Genomic DNA, 24825 nt, shown 5'->3' with positions numbered 1-24825 from the left:
CAATCCAAACCCCAAGGGTCTTTATGGCTGTTTGGCAATCATTGGTGACATTATTCAATCACTAACACAAATATTAATATGATATTATAGTCCCTATAATTCTACTCATGTAGTGCTTCAACCCTGTAATTTGAATAAGTTCTTCTAAGGGAGCTGAAGTAACATAAAATGCCCCTCCATGCACATGAATCCTGTATGTTTCACCTGGTTAGAAATGCAGACTAGAAAGACAGAGCTTGCAAAGGATTTTATTTGATAATCTATGTTGCACTAGGATATTTTAGGGGATTTTGATTTCTGTTTTGCCTGCATTTTAGGCTATTTTAAATAGGTAAAGATTAATTTCTCCTATTTTCTGGCATCTTGGCTTTATTGTTTATTTTCAGATATTAAATATGAATGCATCTTTTTAATTTAAATTTATCATCACGGTGATGTATAGAAGGGTTACAATTACCTTCGTAAGGTAATGAGTACATGTTGATCCCTTTAAATTGTCTAAAAATATCTCTGAAAAATTTGAAAAAAATCCCTTGGATTCTGCATAGATTCTTTGTAGCTGGCCAGAGTGAGTGTTGTGAGACTGTGATTTCACCTTATTGATTTATTTGTAACATCATATAGCTATTTAGAGCTCACCTTACTTTTATCTTAAGAAAATAAGCAAGAAATAATAATAATAATTAGTTTGGGGGAATTTTTAGGAAAATTTTTTCTCATTTCTGTATTTAATGATAGGCATTATAGCAAACCAGTTGCCAAAATGCTGGTAATCCAAGCTGTGAATGTGTGGGAAGGCATAAGTAATCACAATTAATGGTAACACAATAATACTTCATTTAAAAACCACTGGTTCATAATCACCTGATGATTAGCCAAATATAGTAAGAGTGCTGACATTCCTGGAGATTTCTGAAATATATGGATGGGATTTTACATTTAAGAACCAGAGAGTATCTGAACATAAATTCACTGGCTCCTCCTCAGAAGTTTTCCTTTTTATAAGCTTATTATTTAGGTCATTCCCTCAGATCTCAACAGTAAAATGTAAAATGAGCATTTGGTGGAATCTTAGAAATTAAGGTAAGACATAGAGTGTGTTTGCTTAGAAGCATAAGATAAGATGACTGAGACATTCCTAAGTGGGAGACAAGTTGACTAAGATAATTAGGTATAGAGTGTTGCTTAGCTCACTGATAAAATTAATGATTGAGAGAAATTTCCATAGTTACTAAGTAGAGACCACATCCCTCTGGTGAGACAAGATAGTCAGGCAGAAGATTTCACACACACACACACACACACACACACATCAGGTCTTGTGAACACTGGAATCACAGGGCTGGTAGAATACTTTCAAATGTGGTGCTCATACTAGATGATAAAGCAGATTCTCCAGAGTTTTCTTGTTAATTGTTTTAGTTCTGAAATTTCAATATATATATATACATATACATACATATGCATATTTGTGCATATGTATTTCCTAATTTTTAATCATCCAAGGTTGTGACTTGAACTCAATATGTGATGCTTTCTCTCACTGGTTGACACTTGACTACCTAAGCCACACTTCAAATCCCTGCTCCCTAATTTTGATAGTTGGTATATTCCATATTGAAAACATCTGTCATTGTTTTTTGCCAGTCCTCAGCCTTGAACTCAGGGCCTGGGCACTGTCCTTGAGCTTTCTCAAGGCTAGTGCTCTAACACTTGAGCCACAGCACCACTTCTAGATTTTTCCATGTATGGGATACAGAGGACGCTAACCCGGGTCTTCGTGCATGTTAGGCAAGCACTCTACCACTAGGCCAAACTCCTGGCCCCAGTACTCAGGGTTTTCTTTCTTTAAAAAATGATTGGCATTTAGTGAATTAGAGAGTCTGTTTCAGGATTTCTTTTCTAATAAGAAATCCTTAACCACCATTGCCAAAACTCTTCCTCACACTCAACCAAAATATCCTTACCTATGCATTAGGCAAAAACAGTCCCAGGATTTTCATAAGAAGGGATATTCACATTTCATGGTGGTGGCAGTGTAGCATGGTGCAGTCATCGCGAAGTATAACGTGGTGGTGCCTTCAGAAGCTCATCACCCTGCCAGCCCAATTTCAGAGATATACCTGAGAAGAATTGAAAACAGGTGACAACTGTACATCCAGGTTCAAAGCCTGAAGGTGGAAGTGACCCAAAAGCCCACATGATGGATTGGAAACATTACTATAATATATATACATAATATGCATATCTATGTATACATATAGAGACAAATACAAGAAAATTTCCATAAATCTTTAGGGGAGGGAGCGACATAGCCCAGGAAAAGAGAACTCGCATGAACAAGGCCTTGGATTCTTTCATCTCCAGGACAGCAAGACATATTTATTATAAAGAAATATAGACATATAGTAAAACATAGATAAACTCTGAAAGCATTACCCTGAATAGAGGGAAAGATAAGATCATTGTCTTTAGTGATAGACAATTTCAGTGTTACAAGAGATAAAATTTTCCGATTAATTACAGAACAGTAAGAATGTACTTAACACTATTGACCTCTCTTCTTGCACAGAATTGAGATGATAGGCTTTCTGTTATATATGTTTTACAATTTTAAAAACTACAAAAGGTGAAATGAAGAGGCAGTATGTATAAACTTTAAGGATCTGTTCTCTATCAGCCCTGGAAATGTCAATGTTATTTGTACAGGCTTTTATTTAAAAGACTATATTGTACATTATGTTTTCCTCAAGGGAAGGTACTCAATAGTATTTACAGAGTAATACCTAACAGCATATTTAGCATAGTTCTTAGATATCTGAGTTTTAATACTATAAAAATAAATTTGGGGGAGCCAGGAGTTTGGCCTCGTAGTAGAGAGCTTGCCTAGCACCCACCAAGACCAGGGTTCGATTCCTTGGTACCACATACATAGAAAAAGCCAGAAGTCTGCTGTGACTCAAGTAATAGAGTGCTAGCCTTGAGAAATGCCAAGGACAGTGCTCAGAACCTGAGTTCAAGCTCCAAAACTGCCCCAAGAAAATGAAAGAAATAAATTTTTGTACTGCTAATAGAGCAAAATAGTTGAGTTTAAATGTTTTAATTAAGGCTATACTGTTCTTGGTACACATTTTATTTGTCAACTATTGGCCTATTATTTTGCAATACATAGAAGTCTATTTTTTTGCCAGTTCTGGGACTTAAACTCAGGGCCTGAGCCCCGTCCTTCTGCTTTCTCAAGGCTAAAGCTCTACCACTTGAGCCACAGCACCATTTTTTGCTTTTTTCTATGTATGTGGTACCGAGGAATTGAACTTGGGTCTTCCTGCATGCTAGGCAAGCACTCTGCCACTAGACCAAATTCCCGGCCCAGAAGTTTACATTTTAAGGCATTAAATTACTCAAGAAAGAGGATTTTCCATTGTATGAATATATCAATTGTATGTAAATTATGATACTTAAATATCGTATTTTAAAGAAAAGATCTGTACGTTTTACCCATTTTCCATTTCCATCTTTTCTTTGAAGTGAAAATTACACCATCAGAAGAAACTATGTAAATAAAAGAATTTAAGAATTACATTACATTTATATTATCTGACCTACCAAAAATACAAAACTTGCATTCTATGTTCATATAAACAGAAAACTTATAAACTATAAGTTATACTTGCATAATATTTATTCATTCACAGAAGACCTTTAAGAATAGCTTCTTTTGAAAATCATAAAAAGCTTATGAAAAATATCTTGTAATTTAAATACGGATCATTTGAAAAGTATTTGAAACACCAGACAAAACCCATTTTGTAAGTAGCTTCTTGAGAAAATTCTGCAGGAAAAAAATATTTAAGTATTTCCATTATAAAAGGTATGTATTATCTTCTCAAAAGCCAAAGTAAGTAATGAATATGAAAATCAAATTTGTAATGAATGAACTGAAGTTAAACTACAGAAATGCAGTATTTTTATACAGGCATTTTTAGACTACTAGCAAAATGCCAAAACATTTTATGAAAACTAATGTTCTATTATTTGGCTTCTTGCAAAATCTCCTTTAATGTCATGTACTCTATAAATATAAAGAATGACAAAGAAAATAAAGATTTGTCTGCTCACTCTCTCTGTAATATAGCTCTTCTACACTGTAAACAATGGGAAATTTCTTTCTGGAAAAGTTCTTAATTCTCTTATATATGGAGGAAATTATATTTTTTATAATTTGGGAATTTTTCTTAAAAAGGGTTGTATGTACATAACTTATTAAAAATGAGCATTCCTAAGAGACAAGACTTGAGACTCAAGTGCAATTGAACTGAGACATGAGTTTCCCATGAGGGTTATAGGCATTAGATTATAGCTCTTGCCTACTACTCCACCGGAGCAACATCCAAAATGAATGAGTATGCACGGTGGATTAAGAAAGAAGTATTCTGCTTCTTTCATTTTACTCTGAATATGTTGCACTTTCAAACCCACTCCAAAAATGCATATTTAAAGTGTTCCTTTGGCAAGCAAGAGTTAAAAGAATTGAGAGAGGAAACAGAAAGAACCCAAGGGATCTATCTATCTACCAATTCAGACTTGCCTAACATGGTAGAGAAACCACATTCTAAATTTTATCCCATTCCCATTTTCTACAAGGAAATACAGGACCCTAGTTGTCAATTATAGAAAACTCCCAGAATTCTCCAGATAACCACAGCTCAGTATTCCACAGTGTGAATATACTCAGATACTACAAGGACTTCACTGGAAGAGAAAGTAACAAGAGGTAATGAAGTAGAGCTAATTAAGCCAAAGCTTTGTTGTACGGAGGGCAAGATTTACAGTCTGGCATGTGGAATTACACATCTGCTTCCCCTGGATTACTCTCTATTCCCTGCTCAGAAGATCTATAGTGTTTAGGATTCCATTGTTAAGGTACCCTTGCAACTCTATTTAAAGAACGATGAAAATTCTGAGATTTATTCTACTTACAAATTATCAGGTAAACTTTCCATTGTTCCATCAAAGCAGGCAGAGAGCATGCCATTTCAGTGGATTTCATTATAACCACAGCAATCATTATAAAGTACAGAATACTTGCCGGGTGTGGTGGCTCATGCCTGTAATCCTTGCTACTAAGGAGGCTGAGATCTGTGGATCAAGGTTCAAAGCCAGCCAGGGCACAAAAGGACCTGAGACTCTTATCTCAGAAAACAGGAAATGGGGCTTGGCTCAAGGGTAGGGTGGTAGCCTTGAACTGAAGAGCTCAGGGACAGTGCACCTAGTTCAAGTCCCATGATTCAAAAAAAATTTTTTAAATACAGAATACTTCTATTGTCCCCAAGTCATGGGAGGTGATAAAGATGTGCCCAGATGGATTCATAGAAAACCATGATGATTTTTTTTCAACAAAGAAAGTTTATTGAACTTAAGAACTCAAGTCTTTTTCAGTAGTCAGCAAGCATACCTATCCATGGCTCTAAAGAAAGACACTGATTCTGACTTCCAACTCTGCCAACAAACTTGCCCTTTGCTTCGAGCAATATACCATCTCTGTCTTCCACTCTCCTTGGTCCATATAGGTCACTTTGGAAAAACAGTGTGAAACAAATGGTTAATTGTTATTTCATTCAGAAGATATGCAGAAATGAAAAGTGCCTGTGAATAATAGTGTCCAGTTATCTCCCCCTGTGGTTTCATGGAATTAGTTAAATAATCTCATGACAAAAAAATTTAAATCTCATCAACAATCTGGGAGAGGGATTTTTGTAGTAGATCATAATTTTCACAGGAATCTTATTTCTATGTTCCGCTATCCTAACCTTCAAGGAGTCATTCACTGGCTGATGCTTTTGTTCTCAGAGCTTGCTTTATCTTTAACAGTTAAACAACATGGAGAATCAGAAGAATCAGGAGAATCAGGCCAATGGGTACACAGCATTGGCTGCTATTTCCCCATTGTTCATTTAAACTTGGAACCACACATCAGGTTCCCTCATTGGACTGGCTGATGTGTTTCTTAGATACCTATTCATCTGAAGGAATCTCCTTCTATTTCTTTCTCTTTCCTCTCATAATTTATTGATTGAAAAAATTAAGCCATTCATACTGAGGAATTTCCCTTCATATAGATTTTGCTGAGGTGTACCTGATATTCCATTTAACATATTCTTTTATCCATTTAGTTCCTATAAACAAGATCTAAAAGCATGATTAAATTCAGGTTTGATGCTTTGGGCAATCATATGTCATAGGTGGTGATAGGTTTTTCCATCAGGAAACATCTACAAGGAGATTTATGGTTCTTGTGTGCTCTTTTTTGCTGCTATAGCAGCTTAAGGTGTCCTGACTCATTAATTCATTAGGTGTTACAAAGGGTGACGCTTCTTTTTTCATATTATCTGGAATATATCTTGTCTACTTATTTCATTTTGGTTCTCTCAGCTCTCTCTCAAATAATTAAGATGCCTTGATTTATAATAAAAGAAATTCAGAGTAGAGTTAGATCCCAGCTGAAATCAAAACAGAAGCAATTATACACAATTTCATCATCAATTCTGTTATTTTCTTGTTCGACCTTTATCCTCTAGAGACAAATGTAAAATGTCTACATTTGAATCCTGCCATAACGAGCTGATATGCAGTGGTGGACATTTCTCTGAAATTCAACTAAAGAGCTAAATCTATACATTGCTTTTACATAAGTATATTTGATATTTTATATATAATAGCTGCAAGTCTTGTTAAGTAGACAATTATTCTTAACATTTCCATTTTAGGCCAAACCACACACATGGCAGGCCAAGTAGATTAAGATCAAGAAGCTTGTCTTATATGACTACAAAACATTTCTTTGCACTGTGATAAAACCTCAAGTTATATAAAATGCATATAATTGCATTTCACTATATAACTCTTGTCAGAGTTAACTAAAGAAGTTTTATAGCTCTGCATATCTGTAATTCTGAACATTTCAGAACTCATAACCAGGCATGATCTATAATAACTCACATAGATTCAGTGTGATCTTAAGGTCACATTCTACACTCAAGTACACCCACACCAAAGTAAATGAATCAAAGGAGTTTCATCTCCACTCGTGTGTACTTAAATATAGAAATCTGTGGCTCTAGATCAAGTGTTTCTTGGTTCCTCCCTCCCCTCTTCAGATATAAATTGGTCAGGTCAAAGGAGGTGTAAAGTATAGCCAACAAGTTGCCTTACCTCCACAGCTGCTGCTGAGCCTGGGATCACCTTCCCTTTAGGGTGTTTTAAATTTGGGATACCCTGCCATGTTCTGTAATACTAATGACTGCTATTATGTCTACCCTCTTGGGAGTGGTTCCTCAAAGAGAAAGCAGAAACCTGTCTAAGGCCATTGGGGCATTTTATGGCATACTAAACATAACCCACTGAACAGATTTAAATCTATGATGAACCCACAGTGCCTCAAAGTCATTATTTTGACATCAGTGATGGTATTTGTGACAGTGAACTGCAGGGGATTAGACATGAGTTAACCAAAGAAAATACTCCCAGAGTTTTCCTTCCAGACATCCCTCTGATAGGTTTTAATTTGGAACTAACTTTTACTTTCAAAACGCAGGCAGAATCAAAAGATGATGTGAGAACATCAAACAATAGAACACATTTAGGAAAAACTGAATATTTAATGTTCAAAAGTAAAACTTCACAAGGTAAATCACAAAATCATAAAGCCAGAGAAGACATTGAATATCAGTTCATATTGCTTTCACCTTACAACTGAGGCAAATGGGGCTAATTTATATGAAATTATCTACACCGGGCTATGTGGCCAGTCAACAGAAAGACTAAAGACTGAAACTCTTGGCTTTTGCTTTCTTCACAATGCAAATCACTGAAGGTGAGCTTTTAGTATTCAGTTTCCTGACAAAACAATAAATTTACTATATAGTCTATTCTAAACATATGTATAAATGAAATGTACTTCACTCATTTTTTCATGGAAACAAGATGAGTGAAATAGGTCTCAGAAAACTGTTAAATTTTATTCCCAGTAGCATGACACCAAAATATTGCACAAGTGAAAGATTTTTTTTATCATTGCTTCACAGCATATACTAAATCATGACAAAATTCTTGTTTGGAGTTATATTTTGTCTTCCAGGTCAACATATATTGCTCAATGGCACTGAAGAATAGAATAACAATTTGAAGTAGGGACACTGAGAAAAACTATTTTAGTGATTCTACACATGTCTCGCAGTCACTGCAAAAATCTGCTTGTTTTATTTAAAGATGATACAAATTAACTTGGAATTATTTAAAATTAAATGAGTTCAAATAGGATTTTCACAAATATCAAACATGGTATAAAAGTATGTTTTAACATGACAACAATATTTTGGAAAAGAACTGAAAATTTGTTCATACTAAAGAAGGGCAAAATGGTTTTAACTTAAAGCTGTCACTGCCATCTCCAGTAATTTCTTTGCATGAGAGTTTAATTTGCTAATTAGACTGATGATACCTGCCTTCAGCGTGAGTTATGGGTAATTAGATGTTACAACTGAACTACTGAAAGAGAATGGACCCCATAGGGCAGTTAACCAGTTAGGTCATTATCTGAGACAAAGCAAGCTAATTATCACTATAAAATTCAAACCAATAGAATTGATCTAAACATCTAGTGGACTCTATTTGAAGTCAGCCCTCTTACCTCGAATGAATTCACACTGTATAATCTTTGTTACAAAAAAAAGAATCACGGTATCAGAAATGCATACAGTATGAAAGAAAGCCTATAGAGATTTTCCTACTGAGGTTCAGACAAATTTTTTGGTAAACCAATGAAAAAGAAAGGTAATAAAAACAAAGTAATATGGAAGCCTAAATCTGAAGTTGAAACTATTCCTGGGTGACCAATAACCCTTTCATTACCAGTTTGGAGCATCCAAGGAATGAGACTATTCTAGAGTCCTTTATTGTTAGCCAGCTATATGAAATTATTCCACTCTTTCAACAGATACCCTTTTAGTCCCTGAAATCAGTCAGGAAGGAACGAAATAAATGCATCCTGAAATGGTCAAATGCTACTTGGAGTTGCACAACTGACAAAATAACAACCAGGATTAAAGAAAGGGGAAAACACTATTTGGTGAGCTTAATAAATACTTGTGATCGACTTTCAGTCCCCAGTAACTGGCTAGGTACTGTTTCATTCCGTAGCCCAAACAACCAATTTAAAAACAAATTAACAGAATGCCACTTGTTCGTAAATGGGTGATACAGAAAGGTGGCAAAGCTTAAACAAATTCCAACCTCAATATCACAACGTTTCCTCAAATGTTTATTACAATAGGACATTCTGAAGACACTGGCACAAACAGCACCTTGGTATGGATCACTTATCACTCAGCCATTGTCTTTGTGCAACTGTGTCATTCATTTCCAATTTATTTCCCTGAAACGATGGTAAGGCTTGGAGCTTATTTACAAGTGTTGCTGTGTTTTATTGTCTTAAGAAAGATCTTTCTTTCCAGCATCACTCAGGGGAGCCAGCAGGCCTTGGAATGATGAGGGAGAGTGAAGGGGTTCGTAGCAGTAGGCAGGTTTCTATACAGCAAACTGTTTCAGAGACAGAACCAAAGAACACATAAAAATGTTTCTCTTGGCAGAGGTACCATAACATTGTTTATTTGTTCCTATGTGGGGGTTTATCCTTGCCAAACTTTTCCTTTACATCTGCCACAGATATAACATGAATTATCAAATCTTCCCAAGACATAGAAACTTCAGTTTTTATTGCTAATTTTTGTATTTTTAGACCCAGTATTCAAAGGCTTGAGATTAGAAAATACTTTTCTCTTCCCAAGTACAAGTGACATACTGAAGTTACCAATCAGTGCCTTAAGTGGTGTTTCTTTCATAAATACTCCTGGCTCTATTATTCAAGCCTCTCAAAATGTCAATCTGCAACCTAGACAAAGAAGAACATCCCAATTACCTTGTATATTATGGGTGAGAATATCCAGATTTAATCTTTGTGTGATCTACTAGTGTGTAGGCATTACCTTGTATATTATGGGTGAGAATATCCAGATTTAATCTTTGTGTGATCTACTAGTGTGTAGGCCTTCTTCCCAGGACTACTACCATCTTGTTTCTGCTCCTCTCTACCTCTCAGGAAGAAAAAATTTTAGAGAAAAATAGATTTAGAGCTAAGCTATCTCTTTGAAAGATTTGAAAGATCATATCTTATGCGGTGATAGTGAAAATTAGGAAACCAAATATTTGTTAATCGAGTCATTTGTAAAATAATTACAGAGATGTCAAAAAAGGATAACCGAGATCTAACTAACAAAAATAAATAATAACCCTTTAAATTAAAAAAATAATACAAAATAATTCTGATATCCTTCCAATTGGATTATAGATTATGGGTTCTTATATTAAATATTATTACACTAATAATATACCTAATGTTATATGTAAATATATATTATGGTAGGACTAATTAAATATGCATTACTCTTTATGCATCCCTACTACTGAATTATGGAAGGAGAACTGGAGAAACACCTTTGATTACAGATCTGCAGAAAGTATAAATCATGGAAAGCACAAAAATAATATGCCAATACTAACATTCCATTTTTCCATTTCAATGACTATTAAGCCATACTTGTCAAATATAAAAAAAAGGTCCAATAATGCATTAGGTATGGGAGAGTGGAAGCAGAAATAATGAGACATGTGAAAGCATATCCCATAGAAAGTTACTTGGCTTTAAAAGGATGGAAAGGATGTACCTTTTGTCACAGGCAATAAGAAACCTTTCATTCTGTAAATAAGTAATCTGAACTGACCCTGTTTCCACTGTTTAATTTTAATTTTAAAAGCTAAGGAACAGTTCCAAATCTTAAAAAAGGAAGGTTATGCCGGATGCCCATTGTTTCTTCTGCTTTCTCGTTCCCCTTCTGCTTCAATATCAAAGGCCAAGTCTGGACTAATTCAGCAATTTGCTGTTACCTGTGGGAGTCTAAAATTCTTCAGTTCTTGTTGATTTAACAGAGTTTTCTTTCTCATTTTACATGCAATATTTTCAGCACACAGAATACCAAAAAAAGCTCTGCTGTAAAGAGCCCTCTTGTTGGAAAGAGCCCATATGCCAGGATATTCATGCGACTTTGCACAGCAGGAATGAAAAGGCCCAGGCCTGTCTTGGCCAAGCACTGGTCCAGGTTAGGATGGTGGCCACAGGCCAGCAGTTGCTGCACGACTGAGCTCTGGATGTGTCATTTGCTTTGACTGCATTGAAACCCCGAGCAACAGTGACAGTTTATATAGCATTCTGGGAAATAAAACACCCAAACTCTTTAGGCATAAAATTTTATGACTATTTCTCCTCTAGATTAGATGAAGGGAAGAGAAACACGGAAGTGTTTGGTTTGGGGGTTGTTTTTTTCAATATGACCCTGGGATTAATTATTCACATACACATTGGATACCTAGTATCCAGGAATAATTCTGCTGTGATTAATATTCTGCATTTATTCATCCAGTGCATTTTCTGTTCTTCTCTAGAGCACTTGAAGGATAAATTAGAAGAATACATGGCTCGGTTTTCCAAAGTGAGGATTGTTCGCACTAAGAAAAGGGAAGGGCTCATCCGGACTCGACTCTTGGGCGCGTCTGTGGCTCGAGGAGAGGTGCTGACCTTTCTGGACTCCCACTGTGAAGTCAACGTGAATTGGCTGCCCCCACTCCTTAGTGAGTACCCTTATCTCTGTGGGTCCCTAGGGTCCAGTGGAGCTGGGATCCTGCCGACAGGATGCCAAATTCGCTTCAGCAAAAGTGCAGTCTCACCGAAGGTTCGCAGTGTATCGTTTCTCTGTGATGAGCGCCTTCATTACCCATGCAGTGCACACCCAAAGAAAAACCCATCTCTGAACTTTCTTCCCTACAATTACAGAAAGAGAAAAACACATACATATGTATGTGTATATTTTTATTGTGGTATCATTGTTCATGAAAAGAAGGGGAAAAATCTTTAGCCTAAGAATATATAAAGCTTTCTTTTTTTTACATTTTCTACTGTTTATAAGGTAATTTTTCTGGTTCTTCCCACTTTGTGCATAGCCCACATTGCCAAATAATCCCACATATTTCCATAGAAGCCCCTCAATGATTCCAAGGTCTTCTCCAAGGGATATATCCTAAATATTCACTGGCTAAGAGGAAAGAAAGGAGACTGTCACATCACACCTGAACTGTCAGAAAGATACAAGATAATTCAAGCTAGAAAACCTATGTATGACTCCAATCAAGCGTCAATATTTTTGTTCTGATTTTACAATGTAGACAGAAAGTCCACTTGTGACTAAGAAATAAACTGTACTCCTAAAACCTTTCTAAAATATTCTTAGTATATATATACATATATATATAGTACTCCTTCCTATATTCCTAGATTCCACTGAATCAACTTTTAGTGCAAACAGGCTGTCCCAGAAAGGATTATTTACTATTGACTTCAGTGTGGTTACCAGCTACAAGCAGCTAGGCTTCATTAGCAAAAGTTATGGGGGGTGGGGAAAACAATTGAAACTATATAGGACTTAAAGCAGAGAAAACTAACAACAAAACATTCCGTACTTCATACTATGATGACTGCCCAGCCATCCTAATCAACAGAAGTTTCCAGGCTCCTACAGATAGAGACTCAGCCTTTAATTAAAAGTACCTTGTCCAAGGACAAAGCAATTTAAGCTCCATAAGCAACAGTGAGGTTCCTTCCAACTGAATTTGACCTATATAGTATTGAATTCTAAAGGAAGTCAGCAAAAGATCTCATTTATTTATGAGCCAAAGCAATCACCAAATGCCAATTATGGAATCTCTGATGATTCAGTACAAATCTAATGACAAAGAAGAAAGATAGGAAAATTTAACAAAGAAAGAAAGAAAGAAAGAAAGAAAGAAAGAAAGAAAGAAAGAAAGAAAAAAGGAAAGGAAGAATGAAGAAAGAAAGAGAATGAGCCCCAGAAATTGCTTTTCTCATTAGAAAAATTTCATTTCCTGTACGCCTGATGGATAAGAAATGATTTAAGCTCAGAATCACTATCTTTTATATTTTCCTCTACCCATGTACTGACACATTATCAACAATGAGAAAAAAAAAAAAACAGGTGGAGCTATCCAGTTTCTTGGTTCATTTTTCACCTTGGGATTATACCTGCATTTCAATTTCCTATTAAGAGTCTGTTTGTTTGATCCCTGGAAATTGAAATGTAGGCACAAGGCTTGGATGAAAAATTAGTCATGCGGCTTTCACCTTAAGCTAGTACAGCTGGATGAAAGCTGAAAGGATATTTGAAGGGAAAGTTGACAGTTAATTTAACAGACTCATTCTCTTCAGGTCACCTTGGGACTCCTTGTTGGTCAAGAAACTTGTAAATCAACCTGATTCTGAATGTGATTGAAGAAAGTCACTGAAACCATAATACTAAAATAACTGCAGAGGTGATGGAAGAAATATTTCCATTGCAGCTCTGATGGTCAATTCTGACAAAGATATCCCCAGGGAAACACCGTTTAGATAAAGATTAAAATCCATTGCAAGCTTTGCCCCAACTGAAAATGGATGCTTAGAGAGCTCTTGATGGAGGGTAACTTGAAGTAGTGCTGGACATCCCTTTATCTACTAATTAGCTCAGATAACCTAAAGGTGACTTTTCAGGCTCTCTGAAACATCTTCCTGATGCTATGTTGTCCAAAATTACCATCCTTTCCACACTACAGCATTCCATTGTCCTTTTACCCTCTTTAGTTTATTTTTGTGCCTCATTAACTGCTTTCTAAAACACTATGGAGTTGAGTTATTTATTATATCTGTTCGGGTTTTTTCTGCTCCATGCCTAAAGACAGAAATGGCATGTGGTGCTGCTTACTGCTTTATCCCAAGAATCCAGAAAAGCACACTATTTTTATTTAATAAGTATTGAAACATGATCGAATGAATGGGTGCCTAAAAGAATGAATGAATGGGAGATCTCATATAGAACTTTTTTTTTGCCTCCACGCAGTTTAAGCAGTGTCTTCAAAATATGCCACTGTGATTATAGCCAATAAGTACTGTCTTCTGCTTAAGAGAAACTTCTGAAGAAAACAGACAACTTCATTACTATACAAGCTTAATCCTGACACCAGCTACATTTATTTCAGAATTTCTGCAAAAAATATACAATGCAGAAATAACCAGGCTCCATAATAGTTCTAAATGATATCTTTTCTTTAAGGTCACATGCCACATCCAAAGGTCTTCCAAATAAGAAGAGAGCAGTTGTTCATACTTAAATGTTCTGCCTGTCAGACAGGATTGGTTTGTTATGATAAATATTGATTAAATGTCATTCTTTGGAGGAAAGATACTTCACCCATAACTATGCCAGGTAAACCAGAGTAAGCAAATGCCAATTCTCTGGGCTGATGGTAAATGTTATCCCAATAACAATATCTGCATGGGAAGTGAAAGTATTAGACCAGAGATATGCAATGTATACACATATACAGGATAGATAGGTAGGTAGGTAGATAGATAGATAGACAGACAGACAGACATAGAAAGGTCAGATTTTAAACATGATTAAGTAGAGATTGTCTCCTGATTATTATTCTCAAAAGTTAAGTGACCCTTGAAGAGATAACTTTTCTGAACTCACTTTCCTCATGCATGAATTGAGGGTGACAACAAAAGCCACCTCCTAGGGCTAGCAGGAAAACTAAAAATAGCATACTACTACTTAGTAGTTGTTTGAGAATTCAATAATATCAGTCATAACAATAGTACTCTACCTTCTGATTTGGGATAGGATAAGAGAGGATAAAGGGGGATCATTTTGATAAGTCTGACTGAAAGAATCTAAGCAAAATCTTTGTGGAGCCAGGCACCAGTGGCTCACACCTGCCATCCCAGCTACTCAGGAGACTGATGTGAAGATCATAGTCAAAGCCAGCCCAGGCAGAAGAATTCAAGAGTGTTACCTCTAATTAAACACCAAAAATTATGAAAGTAGAGCTGTGCCTCAGGTAGGAAAGTGCTAGCCTTGAGGGAAAAAAAAACCTCAGGAAAGCATCCAGGCCCTGAGTTCAAGCCTCAGGACAGTAGCGCTCTTCCTATATCCTCTCTCTCTCTCTCTCTCTCTCTCTCTCTCTCTCTCTCTCTCTCTCTCTCTCTCTCTCTCTCTCTCTCTCTCTCTCTCTCTCTTCTGTTTCTCCGTGTGTGTGTGTGTGTGTGTGTGTGTGTGAAATCTGAGAGCAAAGAATATTACGTATGATCTGACATCAAGTAGAGGGAAATGGTTACCAGGACTTCTACAAGATTAGATGCTACAGAAACTATAAAGTTAAATATTTTCGGGTTGGAAACTTCAGAACACAGGCCCATTATTTCCCCCAGCAGGCTATAGCTGAATGCTTGAAGGAACACAAGTGTTGTTTATACTCAGCGCATGTTGGATGCATGATAAAATGACAGATTGGGGACAGGTCAGAGCCAAAAAAAAATGTGACCGAGGGAAAACTAAATGGACTCTGCAAGTCTCTCGGGAGAATAACTTTCTTAAAGAAAAATACAATCACTCTAATTGGACCTAATCACTGTCCCTTCATGTTAACACAGCCTCGGGAGACTCTTGTAAAGTGCCCCAATACCAACAGGAGAGCAAGGCTGCATGAGTTATGCTTCAAGGACTCCCTAAGCTTCTCTGGACTGGGAAATGATGGATGACCAGGGCAAGCACGTCATTTCCTATTTTGTGCTTTCATTTTTCAGACCAAATTGCACTAAACCACAAAACCATCGTGTGTCCCATGATCGATGTGATTGACCACAATCATTTTGGGTACGAGGCACAAGCTGGGGACGCCATGCGAGGAGCCTTCGACTGGGAAATGTACTACAAAAGAATCCCCATCCCTCCAGAGCTCCAGAGGGCAGATCCCAGCGACCCTTTCGAGTGAGTAGAAGCAGAGGGAGAGGCCCAGGGAGAGAGGGCAGAGGACTCATTCAAGCATGTCAAATCCAGGACTCAGGAGGGCAATTATCTCTGATAAAATGGAATAAAACAGGTGGTAACGTTATGCAAAGCACCAGAAAAAGGTCAGGCCTACAAGATACAGAAAATTAAAATTACAAGCTGTGCTGAATAACAGGATCACTTCTCAGCCATTGCTGATCATAAGAAAAAGTACATGTGGTGGGGAAAAAAATTCAGAAGCTGAACAACAGCTTAAGGAGTTAGGATGAGGCATGTAATCCTAACTGAGGTGGCTGAGATCTGAGGGGCACAATCCAAAGTCAGAGCAGGCAGGATAGCCCATGAGATACTCTTCTCCAATTTGCCATCAAAAAGCCAAAAGTAGAGCTGTGGCTCAAATGGCAGAGCACTGGCCTTGAACAAAAAAGCTAAGGCCCTGAATTTTATCCCCAGTACACACACACACACACACACACACACACACACACACACACACACACACACACACACACACAAGCAAAGAAAGATGGGAAGGAAGGAAGGGAGGGAGAGAGGGAGGGAGGGAGGGAGGGAGGGAGGGAGGAAGGAAGGAAGGAAGGAAGGAAGGAAGGAAAGGAGTTAGGGAGGGAGGGAGGAAAAGACATTCAAAGTGGTATGCTAATCAGGATTCACCATATTCATAAACGTTTTATATAGAACCTCCTTTTCACAACTACTTTAAGAAGATGATTGCTAAAATAAATATTTTTTAATTCATACATAGCAGAGAATACATGGATAAGGCCTAAGCACTTTAGAACTTTTCTTTTTTTTCATATATTTTTATTGTAATTAATAGAAGGGTTACATGATATTTGCCAGATAGATGGTGCATTAATTCCCATACATTGATACCCTTTCACATGTCTTAGTTCCCATTATCTTTAGTTCTCTATGCCCTTTTTACTTTCACTCCCCAAACACACACACACACACACACACACACACACACACACATCTAATTTCTACATAATGAAGTCACTTTTATTTCACTGGGGGCATGAGAATTTGCCTCTCAATAAAAATGAAAACATAGGCCTAATTTGACAACTCTTGAGATCACTAATGGTGAACAGTGAAAACTATTAAATAGCTAGCTCAGAGATTGCCTATTGCACACATGGCCCCTTTTGACCTCATTAAAATATGTCCAACTTTACAGTTATTATATTTTTATTAATATGGGACAAATGTTTGTGTTAAGAGCCCATTTAAGCTGCAGTAAAAATCAACATACTGTGTTTTCATCATCAAATGCAAGCCATGGGAGTTTGCAGTAGAGAAGCTACTGCATACAGAAACTACTTCACTAAAACTTACACTTTATTTAAATTCTAAGAAACATTTAATAATCCTTGGAAAAAATATCTCCTCCAATTATGTCTGTACTAAGAGGAACTCAGGGAGAAGCAAAGGGGATTTCAGAAGGAAGTCACTACTTATTCAAAATGAAGCATCTCATCAAGTGGCCAGAACTTCTAGAGCGAGAGCTCCTCAGATCCTCAAATTCCTGGGAAGTGTTTGAAAAGAACTTAGGAAGGACCTTTGTAACTCCCCCAAAGGCATTGACCAAAAGATCATTAATATTCAAACCGCTTTTTTAGGGATCTAAATAAAGGAGTGTCTAATAAACATTTAAAGTGGCCCAACTGAATTGGTCCCCAAACTTTCCCAAAAGTAAAAAATCTGGAGAAAATGCATGCTAAGTGAAGTAAGGCAGGCACAGAGAGACAAAGAACACATTTTCTCTCACATGTCAAAGGTAAATGTAAATTATAAATAAATACGGAGACATCTACATATATATGCAAATGTATATACACATATTTACTAAAGTATGGTATATACTAGATAAATATGGTATGGATTCCAATGGTTTAAGTCCTTTAAACAACTACCTATAGTCCAACAAAATGAATACCAGGAAGATGGAGCATGTGCTGTAGGAGAAGGCTATGAGGTCAAGGGAAGCAGGTAAACACACAGAAAGAGGAAGACTGGGTAGACATAGCCAATATTCAGTGCACATACATGAGAGTGGAACTGGGTGAACTGAGGGGATGGATGGGGGTGGGAGTAATGGGGCAGCTGGTGATAGGGCAAAAGTGATCAAGATGCTTTGTGCTCACAAACTGAAGTGTGGAATTCAAACTCCTTTGAACAACTACTTAAAGATAAATAAATTCAAGAAAAGAAAATGTAAGTCTTGGCAAAGGAGGTTGAAGTAAGATAAGTAAAAAATAAAGGAGGCAATGAGTATGCGAATTCATTTCCTTAGCCCATCTACATTGTGCAGGTATTTCAAAACATTTGGTGTGTATCATATGAGGAATGAATACGTAAGTTAAAAATAAAGCAAAAAAATTGTTCTATTTAAAACATTAAAAAAGTGGAGAGATAAGGAGAGGAGCTACAAGAGGACCCTCCACACAGGACAGCGCTCATTCGCTGTCAGCTGCCATGACATCAACACTCCCAAGCCTCACTGCAGGTAATTATGTGTTAAGGGCTAGAACTCATCAACAATGGCTCTGTGAATACTCTGGGTTTTTACTTCACTTCCACTGCGATGGCGGACTGGGGCTCTGCTTCCCCAAACAGGGGGATCAAAACATTACCAAAGGGCTCTCCAATGGCAGCTTTGTAAATATCCTCAGAGCCTGCACTGACAGTAAAATTTTCTGTCAGGCAGACCATTGGCTGAGACTATCTCAACACCAAGCACTGGGTTTAACTGGGCTTCTGACAGGATTGATCACTTTCAGAATGAGATTACCACTTGTTCCTATCACCCATTTTTTTTAATGTGGCTGCTGTCCTGTCAAAAATCACATGAGTCTATTGAATGCTACTGTCTCTCCACTTGAAGCCCCTTGATTGTGAGGAATGTGGACAATTCAGTCTTCTGTGTTAAATGTAGCTTCCAGAGGTGTCTACTTTGATCTTTAAAAACTGCATTTGCCTTCCTAATAATAAAAGAACGGTTATCCCTGTGCTCTGAGCAGGGTGTCAGCAATTCCATTATCATGCCAGTAACCTGAATGTTCTCATAAACAGATATGCTTTAGGCTAAAACTTGCTTCTGTACATGTAAGGCTTTAAGATACACAAAATGAATGTGGTATACCTCTCTCATAGTCTTTCATGTTTCAAGAGGGAAGGTGCAGAGCTATTCAGTTTTCAGTAGCAAGAAAGGAACTAAAGAAGAATAGATAAATGTATTGTAAACCCCAGGACATTTCATTAAATGTACATATATATATATATATGCAAAACTCATATTTGTGCTGCAAGAGTATTAAATTGTCCTAAAGTACAATGCCTGAATTCTCTCATTTACTTTGCTGTTATAGTTTTCAGTAGTGGGTTTTTTTTTTTTTTTTGCCAGTCGTGGGCTTGAGCTCCTGTCTTTGGACTCAAGGTTAGAACTCTACCACTTGAGCCTCAGCACCATTTCTGGCTTTTTTCTATGCATGTGGTACCAAGGAATCGAACCGGGTCTTCGTGCATGCTAGGCAAGCACTTTAACCACTAGGCCAAACTCCTGGCCATACATGTCAATTCTTTCAGAAGCATTCTCGATTGAATTTTCCCTGTTCATTACTTAGCTGAAAAGTGTCTCAGGGTGTGTACAACAATGACCAGGACCTACTGCCAACCCAAATTGTTGGCACTTCAAATACAGAACTCCAGAAGGTCTAGGGCCAAGCATAGAATTCTTGTGACCTGGTTCTACATTCCAGAATGGGTGCAACTTCTACTTGCTAAGATTGACTAAGTGCTATTTGTCTGTCAAAGAAAGTTATATCACTATTGCATAGAAATATAATGCCTTCCAAAATTTTCTTCCAGTGTCTTCTTCCATTCTGTGAGAGACAGTAAAGAATTTCTATCATAGCTAGTCATCGTAGTACCCATCTGTAATCTCAGCATTTGGAAAGACAGGGACAGGGGGACTGTAATGTTCAGGCCAGTCTGGAAAGTTCTATCCCACCTTGGACTCATAACGACAGTCTGCCTAAATGCAAATAAGTAAATAAACAAATAAATATTGATACTACTGTGTGAAAATTAGTCTTATTATTTAACAAAAGTTCTTATTAAATTAATGCCTAGAATAGAATAAGGCCTATCATTGAACAGTGTAAGAGGTATTGTTTACATACTACTTAAACCAAGTCAATATTCTTACAAACTTTTCATTGATCTTCAAGCAGTTACTTCCAGAAATTACTCCATCAAAAAAAAATCAAAATAATGCATAAAGATGTCATAATTTTTGCCTCATTGATTTCAACCTCCAACAAACCCACCAAAAAGAAAGTCTCTATCATTGAGGTTTTGAAATTTTAGTTCTGAACTTTTGGAGAAGTTAGATCAAAATTATCATTCATCGATTTCATCAATAGCTGGGTTCCAGGGCAATGAATTAGAACTTGGCTCTTCACAACTTCAACCATGGATCCTACCTTCATATTATTCCAGAAAACCCTCCATTAATCTGATCAAATAATCTACTTTATTAAGCCTGTCATATTAAAGATGTCAGATGAAAACAAATCTTCCTCTCACTCCATATAGTATTTGAAGGAGTTCACTACATTGGCCAACTTGTAGTCATCTTTTGGCAGTTAGTGCAGTAGATAGTGTGGTTTTTCTACTTTGACAAATAACAAGAATCAAAAAGATTAAGTAACTACCAGAACTAATCAGAGGCAAAATCAGAACTCAAATTAATATCTCCATTCACACATGCAGACATTCCATCGCCCCTTAAATCAATAATCCCATAGGACTCAAATCAATGGCTTCTTTCATTCTTTCCGACTTTAAAGCCTAAGGTTAATCAATAATTTCCCTTCCCTTTGAAGAAAAATGTCCGCACCCAGTAAAGGAAGTATTTTGTCAATTAAGGTTTCATAGTGAGTCCATGATAATAAGAGCAGAAAAGGAAACATTCTCATACTGTGTTCTATCATTAAACCAAACTAGAGCTGATGGGTTGGAAATGTCAGCCTTCCATTACTTACTAATGAAGGAAAATGTCAACAATGCCAGCTCTGGGACTGTTTATAACAAGATCTAGGTCAATATTTGACAATCGAAAAAGGACAAAATGTTTAGGGAAAAAAATACTGTCAAACTACTAAATGGTGGCCTAATCTACAAGAAGGTAAGAACGAGGTGCACAAATGGCTTCAGTGTGGAAAAACTAATCAAAATATTGAACGAGATCAAACTCCTCTGAATCCCACAACATGCACCCGTTGAAGATTTATATGTAATGCAAAATAAAATGCCACAAAGGCAGAGATGTGGTAATTAACCAACCCTCTGTTAAGAAGATACCTCCCTTTCACTGGGCTCTGCCTGCCCTGGGCCTGGCCTGGCCTGGCCTCAGCTGGCAAGGGAATCTCTCGTCTGTCAATCAAGACTCACCAAGGAGTCTTTTTCTTTGTCAGGGTCTGCTCACCAGAAACGCCTGTTTATTTCCTCCCTAGCCCAGAAGGCATGATCCCAGAGATTTCCTTCCTTTAACCTAATCACATTCCATCGCAAGATTACCAAATTATCAACCCTGGCTATTATTCTTGGTATTTCCTTGATGCCTTTGTGTTTCTCCTGATCTCTTTACATCTTTAGGTTCCTGAGAAAACTGTGGGTCTTAAGAATTCCTCTTTCTGGGTGGGTATCCATGGCTCAGGCCTGTAATCCCAGCTACTCTGGAAGCTGAAGTCTGAAGATGGAGGTTTAAAGCCAGCCAAGGCAGGAAAGTCTATGAGACTCTTATCTCTAATTAAATGACAGAAAAGATCAGAAGTAGTAGAGTGCCAGCATTGAGTAAAGAAGATCAGGGTCAGCATCCAGGCCCAGAGTTCAAGCTTCTCAAGCTTTTAGTTTGAACCTAGGGGTCTAATACCAGCATTCTTTAAGTAAGTCTTATCTATAATTACCCAACTCATGTAAATACAGGAAAATCTCATTCCAACCCCCAGCCCAGCAGTTCATCAACCTTTACTTTTCCAATGATAGCATCATACACGAGCACAGCAAAATTTAGCAGAATCCCCTAGCATTCTATAAAAATTCATCTTCTGTCTCAGCAGGCAGGAGTCTGCATTTCTTTCCTGGCTGTTTTCAGTCTTATTTTTCTCACCGGAGGCTTCATTGCCAATATCTTTGCCTCATCCTTGCTATCTCCTTTCTTTCCCGTCTCAATTTAATTTTTCTTCTTTTGTTTACTCCAATCACTGCTAAATGGGATGCTCAAATGGAAAGTCTGTAATGGAAGAGGGATTGATTTATTCATTTTATTCAGCACTATATCACTAATATCTTGTATTCATACCTGGTAGACAATCAATATTTATTGGACGGAGACACAGAAGCCAGAGAACTTTGTATGTATTTGGAAAAGAGATAGATAACTATTGTTCAACTAAAGACATGCGATAATAAGAAAAATAGTATGGTCAGACTGAGGTGGAATGCTAATCATGGGCCATAAAGCAAAGAGTCTTATAAGGGAGTGATGGAAAGTAAAGAAGAGCTGCAATGAGAAGATTTGGATACGTTTAACAAAGACTTTTTCTTCCGTATGAGGGAGGCAGTCAGGCAGGCAGGCAGGCAGGAAGGAAGGAAGGAAGGAAGGAAGGAAGGAAGGAAGGAAATACATTTCTATAGAAAGACGTGCTTTTGTGTCTTGTTGTACCAGTAAATCTGTCACGATGAGCTGGAGAGCACGAGGTGATACCACAAAATTGGAGGGAAAGGCAGAGCGTTGGGCCAACTGCTAGGAAGCCCGGCTTCATGCTGGCTACAAAATGGAGATGACTCCTCCCGGTAAAATTTCTGGTCCCTAAATGGTCTTGAGAGCATATTTTGGGCTCTAACTTGCTTCCATCGTGGCAATCTGTGACTTGTTGCTTTTCTGTCTTTCTCCTGAGTGGTGGTGTCTTGTCCTGCCATTGGAAGAAACTAGAATGGAAGACAGAGACTCTGCCCACATGTGTCTTAGAAGGATACTTATCTCTTGCAGGGAAGTAAAAGTGGACCTGGGCAGGAGATTCATGAAGCTACAGTCTTCCAGATTAAGATTAATTAACAAATCTGTCACGGCCTCCTAAAGAAGTAGTAAGGGGAGTAATTGCATAAAATAAAGGAGACAGTAACTGCATAAATGACAGAAAAAGTAGTTCTTTCACAAGCCAGAAAACAAATAGGTGCAAGTTGCCAGAAAGACCATGATGAACATCAAAGGAGAGTTGGGACTCTGTACCCTCTCCATGTCACCATTAGACCTGACAATATTTCCCTTTCCTTCCCCACCACCTGTCCCTTGCCAGGTTTATAAACTGAAACGTTAGTAAAGGCTTGCAAAGGCTTTTTTGCCTTTGCTGAACACTGCTCTCAGCACTGAATGTTCACATGGCAATAAAGGGCCGCATGTAATTAAACTACACATGTGATCATAGAAATCATCCCCTGGAAAAGAATCCTAGCATATGGAGTGGCTTGCAAAACTACGGTGATGATACAAATGGACATAAATAGAGCTCTTTTCTTTTATCTACCACTGAACTCCATTGGGCCCCACCATCTTGTCTCCTGAGCCAGCAGCAGGCTTGATCCAAACATAATCAAGGCCGAGAACAAGAGTCTAAATGAAAGCCCAGGTGGTACTTGCCCACACATAAGTCATAAATCAAGCTCACAACCTAGTGAATTTCGGTTTAGCCTCCTGCTTTGATAACTACACCTCGGTAACAACAGAGAGACCTGAGATGGCATGTAGAAAGCCTCCTGCCCAGAGCTGTGGAGAGAGGGACTACACAGCCCTTGGCCCATCCTGCTCTCTCAGACTTGCTCTACTTGTACCTAGGCTGCAGGAGGTGGCATCAAATTCATGTGCCCATCCTCCCCTTTAAAATAGCCACCAACGGGTCAGCACTCAGCCCGAAGAGCATAAACTCCAACCACAAATGGAAAGACCCAAAAAAGAACATCAAAGAAGACAAAAAAAAATGCCAGCCTAAGAAAGTAGGCTCTACAACTATAATAATAATAATAATAATAATAATAATAATAATGCAGTTATTACAGAACTCACTTTTCAGAAAGCATGATGTTTCCAATGAGCATTTCTGTTTTTTGAACCCAAAAGTACTTTCGATTGTGGAGAGTGGACCATCGAAACTCCAAAGTCACTGGACAGTAGAGAACACTTGATCTTCAACCAAAAGTACCAGTGTATATGGTCACATATTCTTTAAAGTATCTCTAGATTGTATATACCATATACTACATCCACCATGGAAGAAATATGAGCACAGCAGTCCGGAAAGGAAAATAATCCTGACATGGAATTTGATTCTTAAGTTGCCTGAATTTGAGTGAATAGTGTATTGAGAATTTATTTCTAAGAAGCCAAGGTCTAGATTGCGACTGTGTCTTTCCACAAGTAGCTCTATGGTATCTATGAATTCTGCATCCTTTCGCCATTACTGATTCTATCACCCAGCACTGAGTGAAAATACTCAGGAAGAAACTGTGTTTGTGATGAGTGGACTGACTTCTTTTCTTGTCATGATTCCCAAAACAAATCAGTATATCAAGTATTTATGATGCATTTTTGTAGTATTCAGTAGAAGTACTCTATACATCGTCTTCCCTTTCCATGTGTATCACATGGAGCCTAAGAGAAGAAAAAGTTATGAGACAAGAGGAAGGAATGAAAAATACTTACCACCTATAAAATTGCAGTCTTAGTAGCAAT

At 37.5% G+C, this 24825-nt stretch overlaps 1 protein-coding gene across 1 annotated transcript in view; it reads left to right on the top strand.

The window, feature by feature from the left end:
* Galntl6 (polypeptide N-acetylgalactosaminyltransferase like 6) overlaps window positions 1–24825 on the top strand; it is a 780159-nt gene that overhangs the window by 634811 nt on the left and 120523 nt on the right. Inside the window, exons 6-7 of the mRNA XM_090354193.1 lie at window positions 11557–11742; window positions 15806–15989. Of these exons, the coding sequence (XP_090210319.1) occupies window positions 11557–11742; window positions 15806–15989 (370 nt within the window). The remainder of the gene's footprint in view (window positions 1–11556; window positions 11743–15805; window positions 15990–24825) is intronic.

The sequence above is a fragment of the Megascapheus bottae genome, chromosome 20, assembly GCF_031878675.1.
Source record: "Megascapheus bottae isolate mThoBot1 chromosome 20, mThoBot2.hap1, whole genome shotgun sequence".
Taxonomy (NCBI): domain Eukaryota; kingdom Metazoa; phylum Chordata; class Mammalia; order Rodentia; family Geomyidae; genus Megascapheus; species Megascapheus bottae.
The sequence above is the reverse complement of the archived record's forward strand: the minus strand, read 5'-3'. Positions and strand labels throughout refer to the sequence as shown.